Genomic DNA, 20,588 nt, shown 5'->3' with positions numbered 1-20,588 from the left:
TGTTGCACATCAACCCAATTCGAGTACTCAGATACATCCCATTTCTTCTCCATTACATTCCAAATCTCGAGACATACGAAGGAAACCTTTATGAAGCACAGAATGAAATGACGACAGATGTAATGAAACAAATCACTTGGATTGATAGCTCTAAATTTGTATTTCCAATGCACTTACTGAAAGACAAATTTACAACGAAAATAAGTGCTTTGAAAATGAATGGAACAAATTTGGAATATCTGAGTCAACTCCCAAACATACGAAAAGTTGTGTTTGATGGAGAAATCAATTTTGGTAGACTTGAACAAATTATCAACGAAGCACATTTGACGACATTGAGATGTGTTGTTGTCTATTCGCAAAACGTCAAAAAACCATATTTGGAACATATTCATCAATTTTGTATTAAAAACAATGACATATTTGTTGGCATTGCAACTAAAAATTGCCAAATACCAATGGATGTATTAGAAAGAAAAGTGCTAAATAACTTACGATGTGCACTTTATGACTATGACAATATGGGCGATTATTTCAAACCAAAAGTCATCAACTTTGAAAATGTGAATTTGAAGTATGACACTTTAGACTCGGCTGTTATGAATGAAATTGTGGAAGAAACAACAAACAGTAACATTCAAACTTTACACATTGAAGTCGCTCATAATAATATGGACAAAATATCTCTTTCTTGTGTTAAAGCAAAAAGAATTGAGTTATTTGTTACACATGGAAAAACACTGAAATTTACCAAATGTGAGACATTGTCTGACATCTATGTGAACACTAAAATGTGTGCTGTTGATCTCAAAACACTTCTTGACATTCAGTCGCTTGAGAGAATTGAAATCAAAGGAAATTGTATATTGGAGAAAACCACAAAGGAACACTATGAAGTGCACATGCCAGAACACTACAAAAGTGTTGTTTTTCACACAAAATTTGCATTAAACACACTTTTTGATTATTCGCAATGTTACAAAACACTTCAAAAAATAAAAATGAACACATCTGATGCTGAAATTGACTTGTTTAAATTTGGAGAATTGCTTGATATGGAAATTGAAAGCACATCTCCAACACACTGCACTCTCACTCTTCCAAACATCAACAGAAGACCAACAACTTTCAATACAAAGGATTATAGTAGACCTTATAAAGCAACTTTGGTATTCAAGTCAAAGAGTGCAAAGCTGTGTGTCTACAATTTGCGCAATTTGACTGAAATTGACATTGAAGGCGACATCGATGAATTGGACTTGAGTGATTGTACGCTGTGTGAAAAGCTGCGAGTTGTTTCAAGTGCAAAAGAGACTCTAATAACACCACAGTCTTTCTATCAGCTTTATCAGTTGTTTGATAAAACAAGGAGCTTGGCGTCCCTTTATTACAACCCAATTTGTTATTCATTCATTTTGAGAGAAATTGCATTAAAAGGGAATGTGAATATCAAGCACAATCAATTGTATTTCAGAGTCGTGTTTTGTGTTGATGTGGATACTAAAATAGACATTGATTCAAAATACATCAATCAAATATCATTTTTTGGTGTTAGAAGATTAAATTTTGGAGATGTCAATGTACAAGATAAAACCGAAATGGAAAAGCAGACAAAAGAAACGTTTGACATTGCTACAAAAAATCGCAACATCAAAATTGGAAAACAAACACCAAAATTCAAACGAATTGGAAATCTCTTTTATTTTGTTGCAGAACACTTGACAGAAGATGACAAAGAAGACATCAAGTTTGATACTAACAGAAAAAGAAAGATGGGAAAATCTCAACAGAAAACAAAACATTCAAAAAACATGTTGTGTGTTGAACAACAATACGATGATCACTTTATCAATTCAGAAGATGAAGATGTCGACTCAAACAATTCCGAATGTCAATGATTTTTAGAAGAAGTACTTATTATTTTTTAAATTAATTATATCCATTTTTAAAACAAATTGACAAAATGATCAAATGATAAAATAATTCAATATATTGTCTCGCTTCTGATAATAATAATAAAAGACAACAATTTATACAAAATTAGTTTGCTTTAAATTCAAAATTATTATATTAAGATAAACGAATTTCTTTGCATCATTTTTCCTTTCAAAAACAACACACGCTATCATTTTATTTTATCGCAAACAACAAGTAATTAATATAATAAAAAAAATGTTTAATCCTCTTTTTTAGTTTCTTTCACCTCTTTGTTTTCTGGTATTTCTTTGTTCTGTGACACATCAACGACTTCTATCTTTCTTTCCATCGGTGCCACTTCTTGATGTGTTCCAATGTTTTCCTGTTCCATTGGTACGACATTTTCACTTAGTTTCTTCTCTTCTTTTGGTGGTTCTTCCTCCATCGAAGAAGCCTCTTTCTTCCTCATTTGTTCTTCAATCAATTCGTTCTCGACGACGATGAACTGTTCTGCAACGTCTGAAATTGTCTTACTGAATGCAATCATTTCTTCTTTCATCATCACCACTTTACTGGTGTCAAATTCGTTATTTGTAAACAAAGCAATGCCATACACCACTTTCTCTTTGGCTTCTTCTAAGACCTTTTTAAAGTCGCTTAAGATCTCTTCAAGACTTTTTTGAGTCTTCTTTTCTTCTTCTTTTGTCTCACAGACTTTCTCAGTCTTTTTTTCTTCGTTGTGTTCCAATTTTTTTTCTTCTTTATTTTCCTTCTCAAAAAGTTGTGCCGTTTGCACAAAAATTTTTGTGTATTTTTGCATCACTTGATCAAACTCAGCAACAACACCTCCTTCTATATTTCTCTTCTCAATTTTGTATTCAACTTTTTCAATAGCATTTTTCTCTCTTTCTAAGCAGATTTTCATTCGATTAACTAAAAATTCCGTCTTTGTATATTTAGGGAAGAACTTTGGCAGATTTTCCATATAAGTGTCTGTGTCTTTCTGACTATAACAGCAGAACATGACTACACCGTTCCAGTCTCTATTCTTATCAAGCCAAGTTCTTATTAAGTTTAGTACTACTGGGCACGCCTTAGTATTTGAATATCCAAATATCCCCGTCGATATACATGGAAACGCCACACTCATTAAATTATTCTTTTTACAATAGTCCATACACTTCTCATATACAGAACTTAATAGTTTGGGCTCCTCTCCAATCGGTCCGACTCCGTGTAAAATCTGTTTGCATGGGATTTTAAAGCCGGGACTCGGAAAGAAACTCCCCGTCGGGCAGTGTGCACAATGGGCTCGTAAATAGTCGAGTAATTCATCGCCCGCAGCGTCGTGGATACACCCATCGACTCCTCCGCCTCCACGCATCCCTGAATTCGCAGCATTCGCAATAGCGTCGATTTTGAGGTTTGTGATGTCCCCCTTATATACCATAACACGACTATTTAATGTAGTGTCTACTGATATAGCCGTGTCAACATATGTCATTTCTTTCAAATCAGACCACTTGGGGAGGGTGGAAATGTCTACTGGTTTTCGAGCAGGGCGTTCGGTGTTAAACCAACGAAACATTGAATCCTTTTTTATTAGTTCTTTTCTGGGTAAGATTCCTTTAAAGTAAATTGTAATATGTTATTACTATATATTTATCATATATTTCTATTGTTTATATTTTATAAATAAGTTATAACGGAAGATTGAAATATTTTAAAAATGTTTTATTACTAATTTGTTTATAATAATATAACTATACATAATAATATACTTCAATTCATACAAATTAATAACAATAAATACTAAGTTCATAATAGTCATTCAATGTAAAACTATATAATTATTAATTTTACTATAATAATATTATACCTAATAACATGTTAAAATATGACGTTTTGATAATAATAATCATTTTTTCAGTATGATTGATATTACTAAAAACAGCAAAAACATTTTTAAGGTAATGAGTATTAAAACAAATGCTAAATAATTGATTATATTTATTAAATATAATACTATTATATTACTTTTATTATTAAGTTGTGATTAATAGTTAAGTATTAACTTTAAATAAATCATTCAAATTAAATTTAATATCATTCAAATTTCTATTAGAAACAATAGTTTATAAAAATAGTTGATAACCCAATGAACGAAATGAATGAATTACTCACTCTAGTTAGAAGAAGTGTTAGTTGAATAATCAGCTCCACCCGCCTTTTTGAGTTTCTTATTGATTTCTTCTTCGACCAAATCGTCTTGGTTAGTGGCATGGATTTCGATATGGAAGTTCTTGACCAAATTGTTCTTGACGTCACCCTTCAAGACGCTCATGACGGCTCTCAACTTTGGTTTTTTGATTCCTTCGCCGGCCCAGCAGATCAAAACGAATTTGACTCGATGGGATTCCTCATCTCCCGAAATAGTTCTATAATAAGCAAATTGAAGTTGGTCATCTTTCAAGAGTGCTTTCACTTCAGTAAGTCCTCCAACACCTTTTCCTTCAAGAACCAATTTGTTTGGTTGGGCATGAGCTGTGAAGACTACATATGTCGTTTCATTCTTGTCATCAATAACATCAGCTATTGCTTGGACGATTTCAGCGTCAGTTAAGTCAAACCCAGACATTCTTGCTTTTAAAGTTTGAAGTCGTTCTGTTATATCCGCGACCACGTGGAAGAGTTTATTTTACAGTTTTTAATTGGTTGTTCTCTCATGGACAATTTATTGCGGTTAAAAGCAAACTTTACTTTTTTATCTTCTTTTCGTTTTTGTTGTGATAAAATGAAAATTTACATGCAAATGTAACCACTATTGTACAAATATTTGTTAATTTGGTATTAGAAGATAACTTTGTGAAAAAGCAAAATGTGTCAGTGAAGGCCGATCTTGGTTTTGATTGTTTTCAACCTTTTGAGTTTTCAAGAAGAATAGTTTTGAAGGTGGATTTTATAGTTCACGCTAAATATCGGGAGTTTCCGACAATTGTTTGACGGCTTTTTTCAGAAGTCTTGAAGATTCTGTTTTTGGGGATCAATTTTATTATTAAAAATAATTTTATCTATTATCTATTATAGTTCCATTGAAAAGAGTTCTCGTTTTTGTGGAAAACAGTTACTGAAATTGTCTAATAATTTTTAGTAAATGTGTTTTTTAATGAAAAAAAGTGCAATAATTGGCAGAATGAAGGTGAAGGTAATCATATTTATATAAATAAATTATTGTTGTGGAATTAATGACAAATTCTAGAATTATTAAAAAAATATCATCAATAATATGGTTCATAACTATAGCATTTTATAATTGATGTTATTATAAATATAAGAATTGTTTATCTGTGATGGAGTTGATCTTTTATTCAAAACAGATTTGTCGTTTTTTAATTGTTTGAAAAAATTTAAAATTTAAAATTTTTTAAATTTATTTGAAAAAAAAATTATTTTTATAATTTTTTATAATGTGTAACTTTGATGTTTTGAAAGAAATTTTTAAAAAAATTGAACACATTTACGAACAGAACAACAACATAAATTTATTATTTTGTACTTCAACTCTTACAAGTCATATTAATACGAAATAAACTAATGATTTTCCTTATTTTCTTTTATTTAAACAATTGTTGATCTCGGGGGTATAAACACAATTATTCATATTTAGTTATTGTTTTTCAACTCATAATTGTTTAACTTCCTTCATTCAAATTGAAAGAACCCCGAAGGGTTGCGTTTGATTCGTGTATCAATTCGATATATTAAATATTTGCGATAAACTCCGTATATTCATTTTATTATTGAAAAGTTAACACTTAAATAATATAAATATATGTAAAGTTGTCAACTTATATGAAAAAATTCAAAATTTTATCAATAAACATAATAAAATTTCTATCACTCTTATTGTTCAGAAGTCTTTCATAAAACCACAAATATTATTTTTTATATTTTAAAGAAGATAAGACTTTATTTGAATCAGATACTTTTAAATGATCAAAAATACAAATAATCAATGGCATCTATTGTTTATGTATTGAAATTATTTACTGTTCAATATAATTATTGTTTTTATAACAAAGTGCGAAATCCTTATTCAATATTTGTGTCGTTTTTATTTAAATATTTGGGATTTGTATATAAACAAAAAGGCAAAATCATTATTGTGTTATAAATCAAAAGAAATTATCATATTACATTAACGCTAATTTCGCTTAAATAATTATAATAATGTTAGACAATATCTTTTTTTGTTGCCACATTCTTAATTTAAAACTTAAAAAAATATTTTCAATACTTAACATCATAATAACTAAATCAACTGTCTTTAATTATATTTTTAATATATATAACTATAAAACAACTATATGAAAGACAACAAAATAAGACAATTATTTTTTTCAAAATATATTTAATTCTAGCCCCTATATTTCCCGAATTTATGCTATGAAACCCCTTAAATGTTATTTCATTTTTAATGTGTATAACAAATAGAACTTTTTACTAATGAAACAAATAGAATATCATCTCCAATATTCAATCTCCGACTTTAACAACAAAATACTAAATAAAACAAAGGTTTTACTTCATAAAAACATTAACTTCCAAACTATAAGTAGTTCAATAAAGCCTTCATTTAATTAGTAATTGTTGTTGTTATTGTAAAGTTCTTTTTATTATATAATTATTATATTAATAGTAAACGATTGAATATCCGAATCAAAATACTTCCATTCTCTCACTCATTCACAATTCAATCTATAAACTAGATTTTTGTTTTCCTCTTCTAGTTTATTTTTAGTAAATAAACTATAAACTTTAGTTCTTTTTCAAGATAAAACGAAAGCAAGTCAAAACGAAAAGTTACTGGCGAGTGGACGCGGAGATAGTATTCCCGTGTTCTTCTTTCACCCCAAAACAAAATGTCGAACGAAAAATGGACATCGCCGGCGGTTAACAAATAAAAAGACGAACTTCTAAGAGCAAAAGACCAAGAACTCAAGATGTGTGAGACATTACTTCTTAAAAAACAAAATCCATTAAGAGAATTCACTCTTCCGGCTGAGATCAAATATATAGATGATGAAAACTCACAACGAAAGACTCCACTCTATAAGCGTCTTCCCGTCCTCAGAAAATCACGAGAAAATAGAAACAACTTTACACTCCAACAGACCTTCTGTATCTGTTTACTCTCTCCCTTCTGTAAAATTACTTTAAAGAAACCTTCAAGACGATCTTCTGTGACGGAACAATTCTTTAGAATTGGAAATATTTACTTTGCAGATAACTCAGAGACAGAGGTGAATGCCTTTTTGAAGAAAAGATGCGATGAGATGTATGCGACAGATGTGATCAGTGGAGTGCCTGAAAAGACAGCTATGAGGAGATATCAAAACAATAAGAAGATTGAAATGATCCACTTCCTCTCGGATTTGGTCTTTTTCAATGGCTATAATCTGACATACTCAGGAAAACAAGGGAAAATCACAAACACTCTTGAGAACATTGATAGAGCAGAGTGGAACGGGTTCTCTCTTAAATTTGATGTGATTATCCCAAAATTGATCGAAGCTAATCATTTACTATTGGAAAAGGTTAATCATTCCGAAGGTGATTATATCGTTGACTCCAAAATATTCAATGGAAACTTCCTCTATTCCGCTTGATGTATTCTTTGTGTTTGTAGCCTGCCTTTCATTTAGTCTTTATTACTTTTTTTCGTAATTTTATCTCCATAATATCTGAAATTATTATTTGTATAATTTTATTATAATATAGGTATTATAATTGTATGGAATTTTACTGGATGATTTATATTTGTTTTTATAATACAATTTTAAATATACTTTTTAAAAAACAAATTTGTTGTTTTTTAAATTAAAAATAGTTTTGTTCAATTATAACGTTTTGTTATAATTATTTTTTTTGAAAAAATAAATTATAAAATGAATTATTCGAAACTATGAAAATATAATAATAATAACAAACAAAAAAATTTTATTCAAACGAAAAAATATGATTTATAAAACTATAAACTATAATATCGTTTTTATCGGAAGCACAATCAAAACACCTCTATTTATGAATAAAATTAAACTGAAAAACAAATTCGTGGTAAATTAATTTCCGTTAAAAAGTTAAGTTCTCTTCGCCGTATTTATCTCTGATCTCTTTGTTGTGTTGTTCGTTTGCAAGGAGGAACTTAGGAATTTGGTCGACAAGGCTCATCGAGAACTCATCAACCTCGAACATGTTTTGTCTGGTTTTGTCCACAAATTCCTTTTTCTGGCTTGGGTCTAAAAAGCTCAAAGCGATCCCTTCGTGTCATTCCACAAATCACAATCTTGTTTTATCAATGAAAAATTAACGAGTTTTTTATTGTTAAAAAAACTTTTGTATTAACATTAATTTTAATAATAAATAATTATAAATAATTATAAATTGTATTATTTAATATAAAAACTTTTGGTTATAAAAACGTTTTTCGTTATATAAAAAAACTCGTTATTTACAATAAATTAATAACAATATTTTAATTAAAATAAATAATAACTTATAATACTAATAGAAATTATTAGTATTATATTATTTATTAATAAAACAACTCTTCTATTATTATTCAAAAATACAAATATGATATTTATATAGTAAAATAATATTATTACTAAACTATATCAAGCATTGTACAAAACAAACCTTTCATCCCTATTCTACCTGTTCTTCCTACTCTGTGGATGTATGTAGTGACGTCGAAGCACTTAGTTGGGTAAGAAACGGGTATTGAGAAATTGACTACGAAGTTGACTGTTAAGATATCGATACCTCTTGCGATAACATCGGTAGTGATTAAGTACCTTATTTTGAATCCTCTGAATGCGTCGATCATATCATCTCTCATAGTGTTGTCACCGCTCATCAAAATACCCGAAGGGATTCCATTAGTATTAAGAAATTGGCAGAGCATCACCGCTTCTTCTTTTCTATTAACAAAGATGATAGCTTGGCCGACTCCCATTTCGAGGACATCAACTGAGTTTTGTGATGGATTGACTCTCGACAGGACTTTGACGACTTCCAACAGATTTTGGGCTCTTTGATTCAACGGCGAAACCACAAAGAGCTGTCGAATGCTTTTAGGAACTTCATCTTGATTAATAAGAATAGTCGCGTGGTCACTCTTCACAAAGTACTTCTCGAGGCGCGCCATGTTCTGTGGGTGTGTAGCAGAGACCAATATCGTTTGCACTGTCGTTGGAAGAATTTGTTTAATGTTCTTCAGACATGTATAGGGGGTCATAGTAGTTGCGTCCATAGGAGTGTCGTCCAATATCGCGTCGGCTTCGTCGACAATGAAAAATTTGACATCATTTGGATTGAACTTTTGTTCCTCCATTCCCTGCATCATCGCTTTTTGAACCGACAACGCAGTGCCTATGTAAAACTGTGCGCACGTGTCTTGGATCTCATATCCCGGAAGACATATCAGTCGAGTGGCTGTTTCAATTTGTTCTGTTAATAAATCAAAGACATCTGCAGTTTGACGAGTCAGCTCTCGTGTATTCAATATAATCACTACTTGACACTGTGGAGTTGTATAATCAATCTTTTGAAGTGCACTTAAGAGAAATGCCATAGTCTTCCCACTCCCCGACTGCGATTGCATCACTAAGTCTTTTCCTTTTCTATGTGTTATTCCTTTTTCATTGAAGTAATTGAGTTCTTCTCATGTGTAGTGAGAATAATAATAATAATTATTATTATTATTAGTCAAATAATGAGCAGAACTCATTTATTGACTGTTTGAAAGAAACAAACAATAAAATCGGTATCGCAAATTCTTGGATCTTCGACGGTTTCTCATAGTGCATCGATGCAATGCCATCTAATAATTCATCTTTAAATGGATAATCAAAGAAACTCGTTATCTTCGTTTCACCTCCATATACTATTATCTCCTCATCTCGAATCACACTGTCCGCTGGGGCTATACTCATCTCTTCTTTTTTCTAGTTTCTTTTAATTCACATCTTGTTTGCTCAATTGTTGTATTATTTTATAATTTATTTATTAATAGTATATAGTTGTATGGTGTGACGGTAATGCATGACGGTGTGGTATTGTTTAATGACCGTTTTATAATTTAATAGCTTTAATACTAGTTGATTTGATTTCATTCAATCTGATTGTATAGTTTGATTATAATTAATTTTTATTAAAATAGTATTGAAGAGTTTTAACATTTAGATGAAAGTTTAAATAACAATCCATCTATCTAACATATTTTTACATAAAAAAAGTATAACATGCCAATAATTTTGAATAAGATATTTTATGAAAAAAGGATTGACCATTTACAAACTATTATTTAATTATAATTTTATTAATAATTTATAATAATAATTCTTTTTAAACTAATTTGATAATTCTTCTAATTCACAAGACGAGACAAAAATCACACAATTTAAACACACAAAATTTCACTGCTAAAAAAAAATGGAAATTCAAAATTTTTTGAACTTCAAAAAAGAAGGTGATTGCGATGACAACTGACCCTAATGTGATTCAGTTGAACCAATTATATGAATATTATTCAAACCAAAAAGTGACTCCGTTCAAAATGACACTAACAGTTCTTCAGAATGATGCTGAACGAAAATTCGTAGATGACTATAATAAAGCATTTCCCGCCACACCTACTACTACTACGAGTCAAGGGGGGTTATATGGGAGTGGTGGCTTAACTGGGTCCCTCTTTAACAATCCCGTATCTGGGACAAGTAGTCTCTTTGGGAGTAATGCCCTCTTTGGGTCACTTACAAGTACTTCTGGGTCACAGAAACAACCTCTTCCAACAGGGGCGCGAGCTGTTTCTGATCCCGATAAAATGGACATCGACGTGTTCTTCTTCCGAGGACTTGAGATGCGTGAGAAGTATCAGTCCGACAGACAAGACGCTCTTTTAAAGGAGTTGGATGACACGGAAGTCCTCATCGAGACCGCCATCGCGCAGATCCAAAATGAAATCCTCGACAAGACCGACGCACTCAAAGTCCGGTCCCTCAAATTGAACCAGCGCGTTATCACCGTGTTAGCGGCTATTGGTATCATCGACGAGGACTCCCTCGACAAGTTAAAAGGGTTTTGTTTGAAGGTCGAAAACTCCGCCATCGAAAAGTCTATCTTAGAAGTCCTCAGCGTCTTACGTGCAAAACCTATCGGCAACAGCGCAGAGGGAATCACTGACGCCGAAATTATTGAAGTCACTAAAATCATCGAAAGCGAACAACGTGAAATCTTGGAACTCGGAAATAAAGTTAAGGAACTCAAGGGAAAGTTTGAACAGCTCAGGTTGAAATACGCAAAGCTTGGAAAGTGAATTGATTGTTGTCTTTGTCTCATTTTTTAGGTTTATAATAGGTTATTTTTTTCATTGATTTGGTAATCTAGTTATATAATTTTATTATACTATATCATTAATTTGTTTTTTAACTTTGTTTTTAATTAAAAATTTGTATTCGAGTACATTTAAACTAGAATTTATTTATACTTTTTTAAATATAGTAAAAGTATTAAAATTTTACTATATTAAGTTAATATAGATTTTAAATTAACACATTATTAATAAAAAACTATAAAAAACGTTTTTATATTTTTTTAAAGTTTATTGAAAAACAAAAAAAGAGACAATTTTTTTAAATTCCTCAAACGTAAAAGTTTTTATTTTTTGTTATTGTCTTCAGATGTAATTTTTTAACTATTTTTGTTGGAAAATATAACAAATATGGCTCCAACTTGGAAATAAAAATTAAATTCCATTTTTTTTTCACTGTATCATAAATTGGAGAATAAATAATAATATAAATTATTAAATATAATACATACTTTATTATTTATTTTTTTAATTTCTACAACAAATAAAAATGTTTATTTTTTCATAATTTATATTTCAAAACTTAAGTCAAAAAACCGAAAGAAATTGTTATTCAATTATCCCCAAGTATACTAAAATTATAATAAATAAAGCTATATTTATTGAAAAGAGTGAAGGAAGAGGTACCATTCCAAATAATTGAACTCCACGTCACAACTTGAAACAGTTTTCTCACGAAACAAGCAATTAAAAACTTCTAAAATTGGGAGTGTAGTAATGATTTAACTCTAAAGTCCAAACATGTCCGTCATATTAAGCCTTACAATACTTCGTGGGAGGAATCTCCCAGTTGCCGACATCACCACATCAGATCCCTACGTCAAATTTGTAGTAGGTGACAAGAGTTTCAAAACTTCAGTAATTAAAGAGACGTTAGATCCCATCTGGAATGAGACTTACCAAGTGATAACGACTATAGGGGAGCAGTTGATCTTTAAAGTGATGGACCAGGACTTTGGGAAGAAAGATGATTCGATTGGGAATTGTTATTGGAATGTCCCAGCGATGTCTAAAGGGGAAGTGGTGTATGATATCCTTCAAAATACGATGAAAGGGTTTTTATATATCAAAGCGGAGTGTTTATCAACTACTATGGAAAAATCAGTCACTCTTTTTGATTTTGAAAAAAAGACTTTACTTCGAGTTAAAGTCCGGAGTGTGTATAGTTATTTAGACTCTTTAATTCCAGTCTTAAAACCTAAAGACGTGAATTTAAAGACTTTAGCAGACATGAGATACTTAATTGACATCGGATGTACCTCTACACCACCACAACGCCTCTCTCGTGTTATAACAGCTCGTGACAAACCAGCCGGCAATTTTGTTGAATTTGATGATGAGATTTATATTCGTGCAATGGTCAATGAAAAGATTTATTTTAACTTCTATGGCAAACAAAAAGGGGCCAAAAATTACACAGAGATCTGCGTCGCCGAGTTCCCAGTTCCCGATTTCTTACAAGACGAAAAAACTATTCAAAAAATTCCATTTAAGACGCCGGGCTATGTCGAGATTTTTGTTCAATGCTTAGACAGCGTTTATAACAACGTCGACAAAGAAAAAATCCCAAGCAAAAAAATCATCAAAAATTGCCACCAAATCGTCCGAATGAAAATCTCCGACTCAATCGGTTTCACTTCCTTTATGTACCCTTGTTGCATCATCGAGTTCAACAATCAAAAGTTCTCCTCCTCCCCCGTGTTGTATCATAAAGGCGAAGTCGACTTCAACGCCTTCTTCAACGTCGAGGCTAAGCCCGGGACTCAAGCCTCAATCTCCGTTTTTAACAAAGACTTGAACAAACCCAATGAAAACGGGAAACTTCTCTGTGATGGAAAATTTGTTGTGCCCGATGTCAAAATCCACAAGGAACCCGTCGTGATCGCATTTAACAAAACGACAAACCTCAAAGTAGAGTTTTTCAAAGTGGGTGGCGTGTCGAAGTATTTTGGTGACGTGTCCACTCAGAATAAGAGTGAGAAGACGAGAGAGAAGATTGAGTTAGTGTTTGAAAAGTTTGATAGAAGAAGAAGAGGATATTTGGATAGAGCACAATTCCGAACGGCTATCCAATATCTTGTCCCCGTCGTCGAAAAGACTCTCTCCGTCTTTATCTTCGCTTACTTTAATAAAGACGGAAAAGTCTATTTGGATAATTTAAGAGATGCTATAGATGTATTAAAGAACCATAACACGCCAAAAGAAATCACTCAATTGTTCTTCGACTACGTCGACTTGGACCACAGCGGAACTATCGAGTTCGACGAATTTAAAGTCTTCGCACAAAAGACCGGACTCGCTACGGACGACGAAGACTTGGAAAACTTGTTCCAAAAGTACGACGTCGATAAAACAAATTTCGTCAGTTTCCAACAATTCGAGAAAATGGTCCAATCTCTCAAGTTCGAAGAATAGTCTTTAACTCATTAATTATATCATCCATTCTTTATAGAAAAATTACTAGAATATTTCGATAAATATAATTTTCTAATATATTCTAATATATTTTACTATTGTCTAATCTAAACTTAAAAAGTTGTTATTGTTAAAAAGTACTAAAAGTTTATTATTAATGGTACTATATATATTGTACAGTTTATAATAAACTATGAACTATAGAAGAAATGTTTTAGTTTTATTTTAATAATAATAAAAACAATTATACTTTTACTATTTATAACTGAAATTAAAACTATTACATTTGTATTCTTATTGGATACTATATTTAACTATTGATAATAGTAGTGTTTTGTAAAAACACCTTTTTAACTATTTTAATGTGAAAAAAGTAACAACTCGACAATTGATCAACAAACTAGGTATTATAAATAAAAAAACCATTATTAATAGTAAAATTACAAACAAAAAAAGAGAGACATTTAGTTTTTTGAAATGACCTTCTAGTACCCCGAAAAAAGAGGCACTACATAATTTGAGTGTTTCACAATTATTCCGACCATATAAAAAAGAAATTCCCTCTTTGGTATTTAATTGTATATTTCTCATTAAAAAAAGAGATAAAAAGAAAAGCAAAATCTGAGGAAAAATGCTCATAAAAAAAAGTTAAAAATAGACACATCAATGATTGGGTGAAAAAATAGTATCAAAATCCCGATATATTAGACGTAAAAATGCTATAATAACCCCAATTTTATTCTCGACAATTACTTTAATTTCTGGATTTCTAAGAGAAAAAAATATCAGAAACTCTCTAATACTCTAACTACTATCACATCTTATGAAGCCGCAGCAGAAGTGCTGTTACGTCGTGACACTCACTTTTTATTTCCTGTTGCTCCTTTTGGTATTAGCTCTCACGGCCTTCACGGTGACTTCCCTTTTAAATCTGGTCTACAACAAAGACCAAACTCTCAACGTTTGTCTTCCCTTTTCAGACTCAAACTATTCTCCAACGGAATTTTAAATCCAACTTATCCAAAGATCTTAGGCGGGTCCTCTGACAATTTGAAATGTGGGGAGGGCGACCTTTCCAACGCGTATCCCTTCGCTTTTACTCTCAGTTTGTGGAATACAAAAATGTTATTCAAAATGTTATTCATATTTTAGAAAATTCAGAAACCCGTTTCCAGTGTGGATATCCACCTTCAATCTCTTACTTAACATTCACCGGACTGGCATTCGCGTACTTTTCTCTCGTGACGGTGTTCTTCGCCGCTGTTATCTTTCGGAGAGCTTCGTACTCGTTTGGAGTTTGTTTATAACTATTACTTATTAGTTCACCAAATTATATTTATAGAAAATGTCAACTCTATTTAACGCTAGTTATTTATCCTTGGTGGAGTGACGTGTCTCATCTTTATTGGCGCCATTACTTACCAAATCATATTCCTCTCGAAGGGTTCTGATTTTTGTGCAAAGATTGTATCTCCAAAATTTGCGGATGGTGTCAACTGTTCTATCACCCCCTTCCTCGTTCCAATAATTTTAGAGGGGATAACTATTCTCTTCTTTGTTTGTTATTTGTTACTTCTTAGACAACAACACTCTCTTATGTGGTGAAGGAGTACAAAGAATTTATTCAATTATTTAAATAACTCAAAGGCTATGAACCCAATCATCGGCTGTAGATTCATTTTGGTAACAAAACCGTACATCCCAAAAACAAGATCTACACCCGAACGACCACTCGAATACGAAATGCAAGACATCGTACCACAAAAGGTACCATCAACACCTCCTTCTCAAACCCCAACAGACAGAAAAGATATACAAATTATGATCACTCCAGATGCACACACGCAATTATCCCCAAATTCTGACGCTCTCAAACAAATCGCTCCATCCCCTCAACTGCAACGGGAATCCTCAGTATAAATACAACACTAACTCTATACATTACACCCTTCCCTTCCTCAATTAACAATTCTCTATAAATAACTTTTCAAACTAAAATTATAGAATTGTCGCGAGACATACACCAAAATTCAATTCTTCCTCGGCACGATCATGCCAACATTAGTGCTCCAGCTCCCCATGTCTTCTTTCTTCTCTACAACAACACCCGCAACATAGGATCCCAAAAACGTTTCTTTGTTCTCTCTCTTCTCCTTCTCGACATTTTCATGTACAACCTTTTGTTCGCCCCACCCGTCCGTCGCTCTTTTCTTGTTAAGTTCCTCCTTTCCTTGTTTATCGATTGGTTGTGGTGCTTTGAGTTTCTGTGTTTTTCCCTCTCTTTTCTGGGCGACATCCTCTTCCATGCTTTTCTCAATTCGTTTAAACTGAATTTGCGCCTGTGCTAATTTGTCACCTTCACCGCCTTTCATCTCTAACAGTTTCTTCGGCGATCTTTCAAGACTTTCCTTCTGAAAAATGCGAATCAGCGAAGGAGGAGTCATTGGATTTAATGCAAACGGATTAGAGTTAAGTATATTGAGTACAATGCCTTTTCGGAGTCCATCGGCATACACTTGATAATATGTTGTCGCGTTGTACCCCATACTCTTTAACTTCGCTGCGGCTGCTGGATTGGGCGCAATCATATTTAATACATCCTCGCTGTTTAATTGACTCCCAGGCGGAAAAGTTTTGAGGGGTTCATCAGATGGTTGTATCGTGTATTCACTCAGACTCTTCTTTGTGATGAAAGGATGTTGCAAAGCTTGATCGGGCCGCATTCGACTCTCGGGGTCATATCTGAGGCACTTCTGAATGAAATCCAGAAAAGCTCTTCTCATCTCAATTTTTCTTGGTTCGTCCTCCGCACTGACCCTAAAATTAACTTTCATCGCAATGTCTTCGAGACTTTTATATGCAAAATACTCTCGATTCGGCTCTGTATACACATCGTTGTCACTTTCAAACTCACGTTTCGTTTTTAATATCCAGACGTCGTCGTTGTCTTTCATCTCAGCAGGTCTCTTTCTCCTGAAGTATTTTTCCGTCTTTTTTCCAGCATCGAGTAGTTTCTTTGGTGGATATCCCAAAAAGTTGATCCACTTATACAACATGTTGTACTCGCTGTTTCCTGGAAAGATTGGTATCCCAACAAAGAGTTCCGCAGCCATACAACCAAAGGACCACATATCAATGGCTGTTGAATAGGGCAACCCCAATATAACCTCTGGTGATCGGTAGTGCCTGGACTGGATATAACTGTATAAAGTGCTATTTTCAAAGCAAGCCGAACCAAAATCGATGAGTTTGATCTTCTTTGTCATATCTACTAACAACACGTTTTCCGGTTTCAAGTCGCAGTGTATGATCCCGCTTTTATAACACACGGTGAGAGATTCGAGTATCTGTGTCAAAATGTTTCTTGCAAGACCCACAAAAAGGGCGCGACAATTGTTTTGTTTCATCAGTTCGTACAAATTGATTGAGAGCAATTCAGTTACAATGCAAATGTGGTGATGGAAGACAAAGTGGTCAACCATTCTTAGTGTGTTACTCGTGTTCTCGACATCAAAGCGTTCACTTAATAACTGTAATATAGCAATTTCAAGCATCGCTTGTCTGTAATAGGCGGGGCGGTTTTTGAGAATTTTGACAGCAACAAAGACTTTATTGACCTCGTCGTAACACTTCACAACTTGTCCAAAGGCACCTTCCCCCAATTTCGACAAAATGCGATAGCGCGAATTAGGCCGTTTCCCATACGCGGTGACACCCACAACACCAGTACCAATCACTTCATCAGTTGTGATGATGTAGTCATACTTAATATTATCCTTCCCGTCATTGTGTGCCGGGGTGGGCGGTGAAGTGATGACGCGTTTTGACTTAATTCGTGAGAAGTCCAGGCATTGGTTGCACGTCCGGAGAGCGTCCACATACCCCACAGTGCTTAAGCGAACTTTACTTTCCTTCTTGTTATTTCAGCCTTAAATGTTTCATCGTTCCACAACAACTCATTTGATTTTGATGGATTAAACAACAAACTAAATCAATCACTCGTTCCGTCTTTTGATCTTCAAATGGTTTAAAAAAACCATCTTCCGATGCTAAATAGTTGACGTGGTACTCATTTGTTATATATTTTTTTCTGTGGTGATAACTCGTGCTTTTCATTATATTCCTTTCAAGTTAAATCTTTTTTCATTTCCTTTTTAACTCGAGTTTTTACCACCTTCTTTCCAACCAATTACTTTCTTCCTTTTTTTTTCCATTTCCTCGAAAAGTATAGTTCATTAATCTTTGTATTTACTATATAAAGCAATAAAGGATAACTTTTTAGATTCTTTTTAACAGAAATACTCCAATTCACAACGAATCTTTGTTTCGAAAAGGAAAATTAAGTTACTGTACCATATATTATAGTTTCAATTATGGTATTATTTTTTTTATTGAAATGTAGATTCATTCGAATTATTTGATCAAATAATAAAACCATTTTAATTTGTACAATTATATTTTTTTTAATGAAAAAAAAAATATTCTAATAATATAATATAATTATTTAAAACAATCTTAAAAAATTGGATATTAATTTATAATAAAAAAATTAACTATTGTATATATGTTAAAGTTAAAACAATGAATGAACCTGTAACTATAAAATCAAGTAAAATTTACCATAAAATAATTTGTGATACAATTAAATTACAAAAAACTATAAAAAAACTATAAATGTAATACTATGAAAAACTTAGTTTGTTTGTTGAGCAAATTTTCTGGCTAAGGAAGAGACATTTTGTCGTGGGGATCCGGCCGAAGTAGTTTTTTCGTCTTGCATAGTTTGTTGTGTTTGCACTGGTTTGGTTGGGGTTTGTGGCTTTGGCCTAGTGGGGAGCGAAGGTTTTTGGCTTTTTATTTGGTTTTCTTGTTGTACACGTGGAGAGTTTTGTAATGACTTTGGGTTTTTCATTGTCTGTGCCCGAGACGCAGAGACGGGGTTGAGCGCTTTACGTGTTGTTAATTCCTGAACTATTGGAGACACTTTCGTTCCGGCAAGGGTTTGACGAGAGAGGTTGAGATTTTGGTGAGATTGAGAGAATGATTGGGCAACGGAAAGGGGAGGTATTTGGGCGGAGTTTCTGGGGGACGTTTCCAAAGAAGTTGAAGCCTTTTTCTTGTGAAGAGTTTTGTTAATAAATCCCTTACTTTGTGGGTAATCTTCATTCATAGAAGAGAGGAAGGTTGGACTTGTTGACAAGAAATCCAAGCACTGTGTCCGCCTATAAATCCCCGAATCAACATCATCTGGGAAAAGTGTTGGGTAGTTGTCGATAACGAAGATCAGGAACGCGATGACAATTTGCACAGTCTCAAATGAGTTGGTTGCAGTCCTGATGATACAAGGAGCAAGACAGACAGCAAGGTTTTTCGCGTCCATCATGTTGATGTCCTTGTACATCGTGATTTTAAAAGCAAGCTTCATTAACCCCTTGAACAAAGAGAGATGAGCAGCGGGAAGAGAATGAATCAACGCGTTTGCGCCAAGCGTCTTCTCCTTGATACCAAACTTGCTGATTGCTGCGCCGTTCCACGTCTCGAGAAGTGTTTGTGTTGTGTTGTTGTCAATGACCGACTCGACCATGTTGCGGAGATACGACTTCAAGACGGCGGCTGTAACCTCAGGCGGCTGTTGCTCGAAGTTAATGAACGAGATACTCAGTGCAAGCTTTTCGACTTGCTCTTTGTTTGCCAACGAATTTTCTCTGAAAATCCCATTTGTGTAACAACCTTTGACGTACAAAATGCTGATGATGTCTTCAAGTGCTTTAGGAATTTGTTTCGTTGTTCTACCTTCCGCAGCTAATATACTGATAAGTGGTTGGTGATATATAATATTCTTTTCTGGCGCGGGAGTTTCACTGTTTGATTTCTATTTCTCAATTTTATTCACTCATTGTACATTCAACGCGGTAAAAAGAAATAAAAGAACAAACGGCGACCGCCTTGTTATATATCTCCTGGAACGGTGTGATATTCGGCAAGTAATTTAATCCGAGCAGGTAGTGTGAGTTAAATATTCGGAACATATCCAAAAACAACATGGGAGTTTGCACTCTGAGGTACTCACCAATTTTGTGTGTCTGTATTGCCGTCATCTCATTCACTTCGTTCTTCTTTGCGTCTTTGATTGGCTTTTTCATTGAGTCCAGATACATGTTGATTTTCTTCGTCGGTTCCATCAACACATCGGTGACTTGTCTTTCCATCATGTTGAATGTGTCGCAGACACTGCGAAGACCATTCACGATGGTAATCAGTGATGGGACGTCTACGAGTTAGTTTACCGAATAAGGAAAAAGTCCAAAGTTGAAGTTTCTCGATGATGAACAACAAAGAATCAAAGTACAAATCCCGAAACAAGACATTAAAAGTGTTTCACATATTACTCAAATGCATAACTGTTATGATCTCATTTTATACAACAAAATCGATTTGAGACTTTTATTGTTTGGCATGTAAAACAAAATACAAATACATTGTTTCTCTCTAAAACACGCTTAATAGAAGGTTTAAAAATAACAAACCAATATTCACCGGTTTGGGGTTTATGGAGACGATGAAGTCCTCCAAGTAGTTTCCATGTTTTGTCATCGTGTTGACTATCTTTGTCAATCCCGCGTCCAAGTTTTTGACAAACTTCGTTTGTTTCTCCCAGAACATCAGAGTTTCGTCGAGGAGTTTGTGGTCTGCCTTTTGTGTAGCAATCATCTGTGTATTCCCAGTCTCTGATTTCTTTGGTATTTCTTACCTTCTGATCTCTAAACTATACGTGTAATTCTTTTACTATACAATATAGTATCAACCAACATTCCAACCAAAA

At 33.2% G+C, this 20,588-nt stretch overlaps 9 protein-coding genes across 9 annotated transcripts; 4 read left to right on the top strand and 5 right to left on the bottom strand.

Moving 5' to 3' along the window:
* Positions 1-107: 107 nt before the first annotated feature.
* EIN_044560 (hypothetical protein) lies at positions 108-1,898 on the top strand (the record flags this gene model as incomplete). The annotated part of the gene is made up of 1 exon (XM_004253621.1): positions 108-1,898. The coding sequence occupies one exon, from the start codon at positions 108-110 to the stop codon at positions 1,896-1,898; it is 1,791 nt and encodes a 596-aa protein (XP_004253669.1).
* A 278-nt stretch (positions 1,899-2,176) lies between these two features.
* EIN_044550 (hypothetical protein) lies at positions 2,177-3,505 on the bottom strand (the record flags this gene model as incomplete). The annotated part of the gene is made up of 1 exon (XM_004253620.1): positions 2,177-3,505. One exon carries the CDS (start codon positions 3,503-3,505, stop codon positions 2,177-2,179), a length of 1,329 nt encoding a protein of 442 aa, XP_004253668.1.
* A 597-nt stretch (positions 3,506-4,102) lies between these two features.
* EIN_044540 (coactosin, putative) lies at positions 4,103-4,555 on the bottom strand (the record flags this gene model as incomplete). Its single annotated transcript, XM_004253619.1, has 1 exon — positions 4,103-4,555. One exon carries the CDS (start codon positions 4,553-4,555, stop codon positions 4,103-4,105), a length of 453 nt encoding a protein of 150 aa, XP_004253667.1.
* A 2,365-nt stretch (positions 4,556-6,920) lies between these two features.
* EIN_044530 (hypothetical protein) lies at positions 6,921-7,586 on the top strand (the record flags this gene model as incomplete). Its single annotated transcript, XM_004253618.1, has 1 exon — positions 6,921-7,586. One exon carries the CDS (start codon positions 6,921-6,923, stop codon positions 7,584-7,586), a length of 666 nt encoding a protein of 221 aa, XP_004253666.1.
* Positions 7,587-8,049: 463 nt separating this feature from the next.
* Positions 8,050-9,914, bottom strand: EIN_044520 (ATP-dependent RNA helicase dbp5, putative; the record flags this gene model as incomplete). Its single annotated transcript, XM_004253617.1, has 3 exons — positions 8,050-8,237; positions 8,617-9,602; positions 9,736-9,914. 3 exons carry the CDS (start codon positions 9,912-9,914, stop codon positions 8,050-8,052), a joined length of 1,353 nt encoding a protein of 450 aa, XP_004253665.1.
* Positions 9,915-10,459: 545 nt separating this feature from the next.
* Positions 10,460-11,296, top strand: EIN_044510 (hypothetical protein; the record flags this gene model as incomplete). The annotated part of the gene is made up of 1 exon (XM_004253616.1): positions 10,460-11,296. One exon carries the CDS (start codon positions 10,460-10,462, stop codon positions 11,294-11,296), a length of 837 nt encoding a protein of 278 aa, XP_004253664.1.
* A 795-nt stretch (positions 11,297-12,091) lies between these two features.
* EIN_044500 (calcium binding protein, putative) lies at positions 12,092-13,765 on the top strand (the record flags this gene model as incomplete). The annotated part of the gene is made up of 1 exon (XM_004253615.1): positions 12,092-13,765. One exon carries the CDS (start codon positions 12,092-12,094, stop codon positions 13,763-13,765), a length of 1,674 nt encoding a protein of 557 aa, XP_004253663.1.
* Positions 13,766-15,795: 2,030 nt separating this feature from the next.
* On the bottom strand, positions 15,796-17,881 carry EIN_044490 (serine/threonine protein kinase ppk15, putative; the record flags this gene model as incomplete). Its single annotated transcript, XM_004253614.1, has 2 exons — positions 15,796-17,676; positions 17,753-17,881. 2 exons carry the CDS (start codon positions 17,879-17,881, stop codon positions 15,796-15,798), a joined length of 2,010 nt encoding a protein of 669 aa, XP_004253662.1.
* Positions 17,882-18,458: 577 nt separating this feature from the next.
* EIN_044480 (hypothetical protein) lies at positions 18,459-20,476 on the bottom strand (the record flags this gene model as incomplete). The annotated part of the gene is made up of 3 exons (XM_004253613.1): positions 18,459-19,637; positions 19,702-20,036; positions 20,293-20,476. 3 exons carry the CDS (start codon positions 20,474-20,476, stop codon positions 18,459-18,461), a joined length of 1,698 nt encoding a protein of 565 aa, XP_004253661.1.
* Between the last annotated feature and the right edge of the window lie 112 nt (positions 20,477-20,588).

The sequence above is a fragment of the Entamoeba invadens genome (genome assembly GCF_000330505.1).
Source record: "Entamoeba invadens IP1 unplaced genomic scaffold scaff_1105074724821, whole genome shotgun sequence".
In the NCBI taxonomy this organism is placed as follows: Eukaryota; Evosea; order Mastigamoebida; family Endamoebidae; genus Entamoeba; species Entamoeba invadens.
Note: the sequence above shows the minus strand (reverse complement) of the source record. Positions and strands in the feature narration are given on the sequence as shown.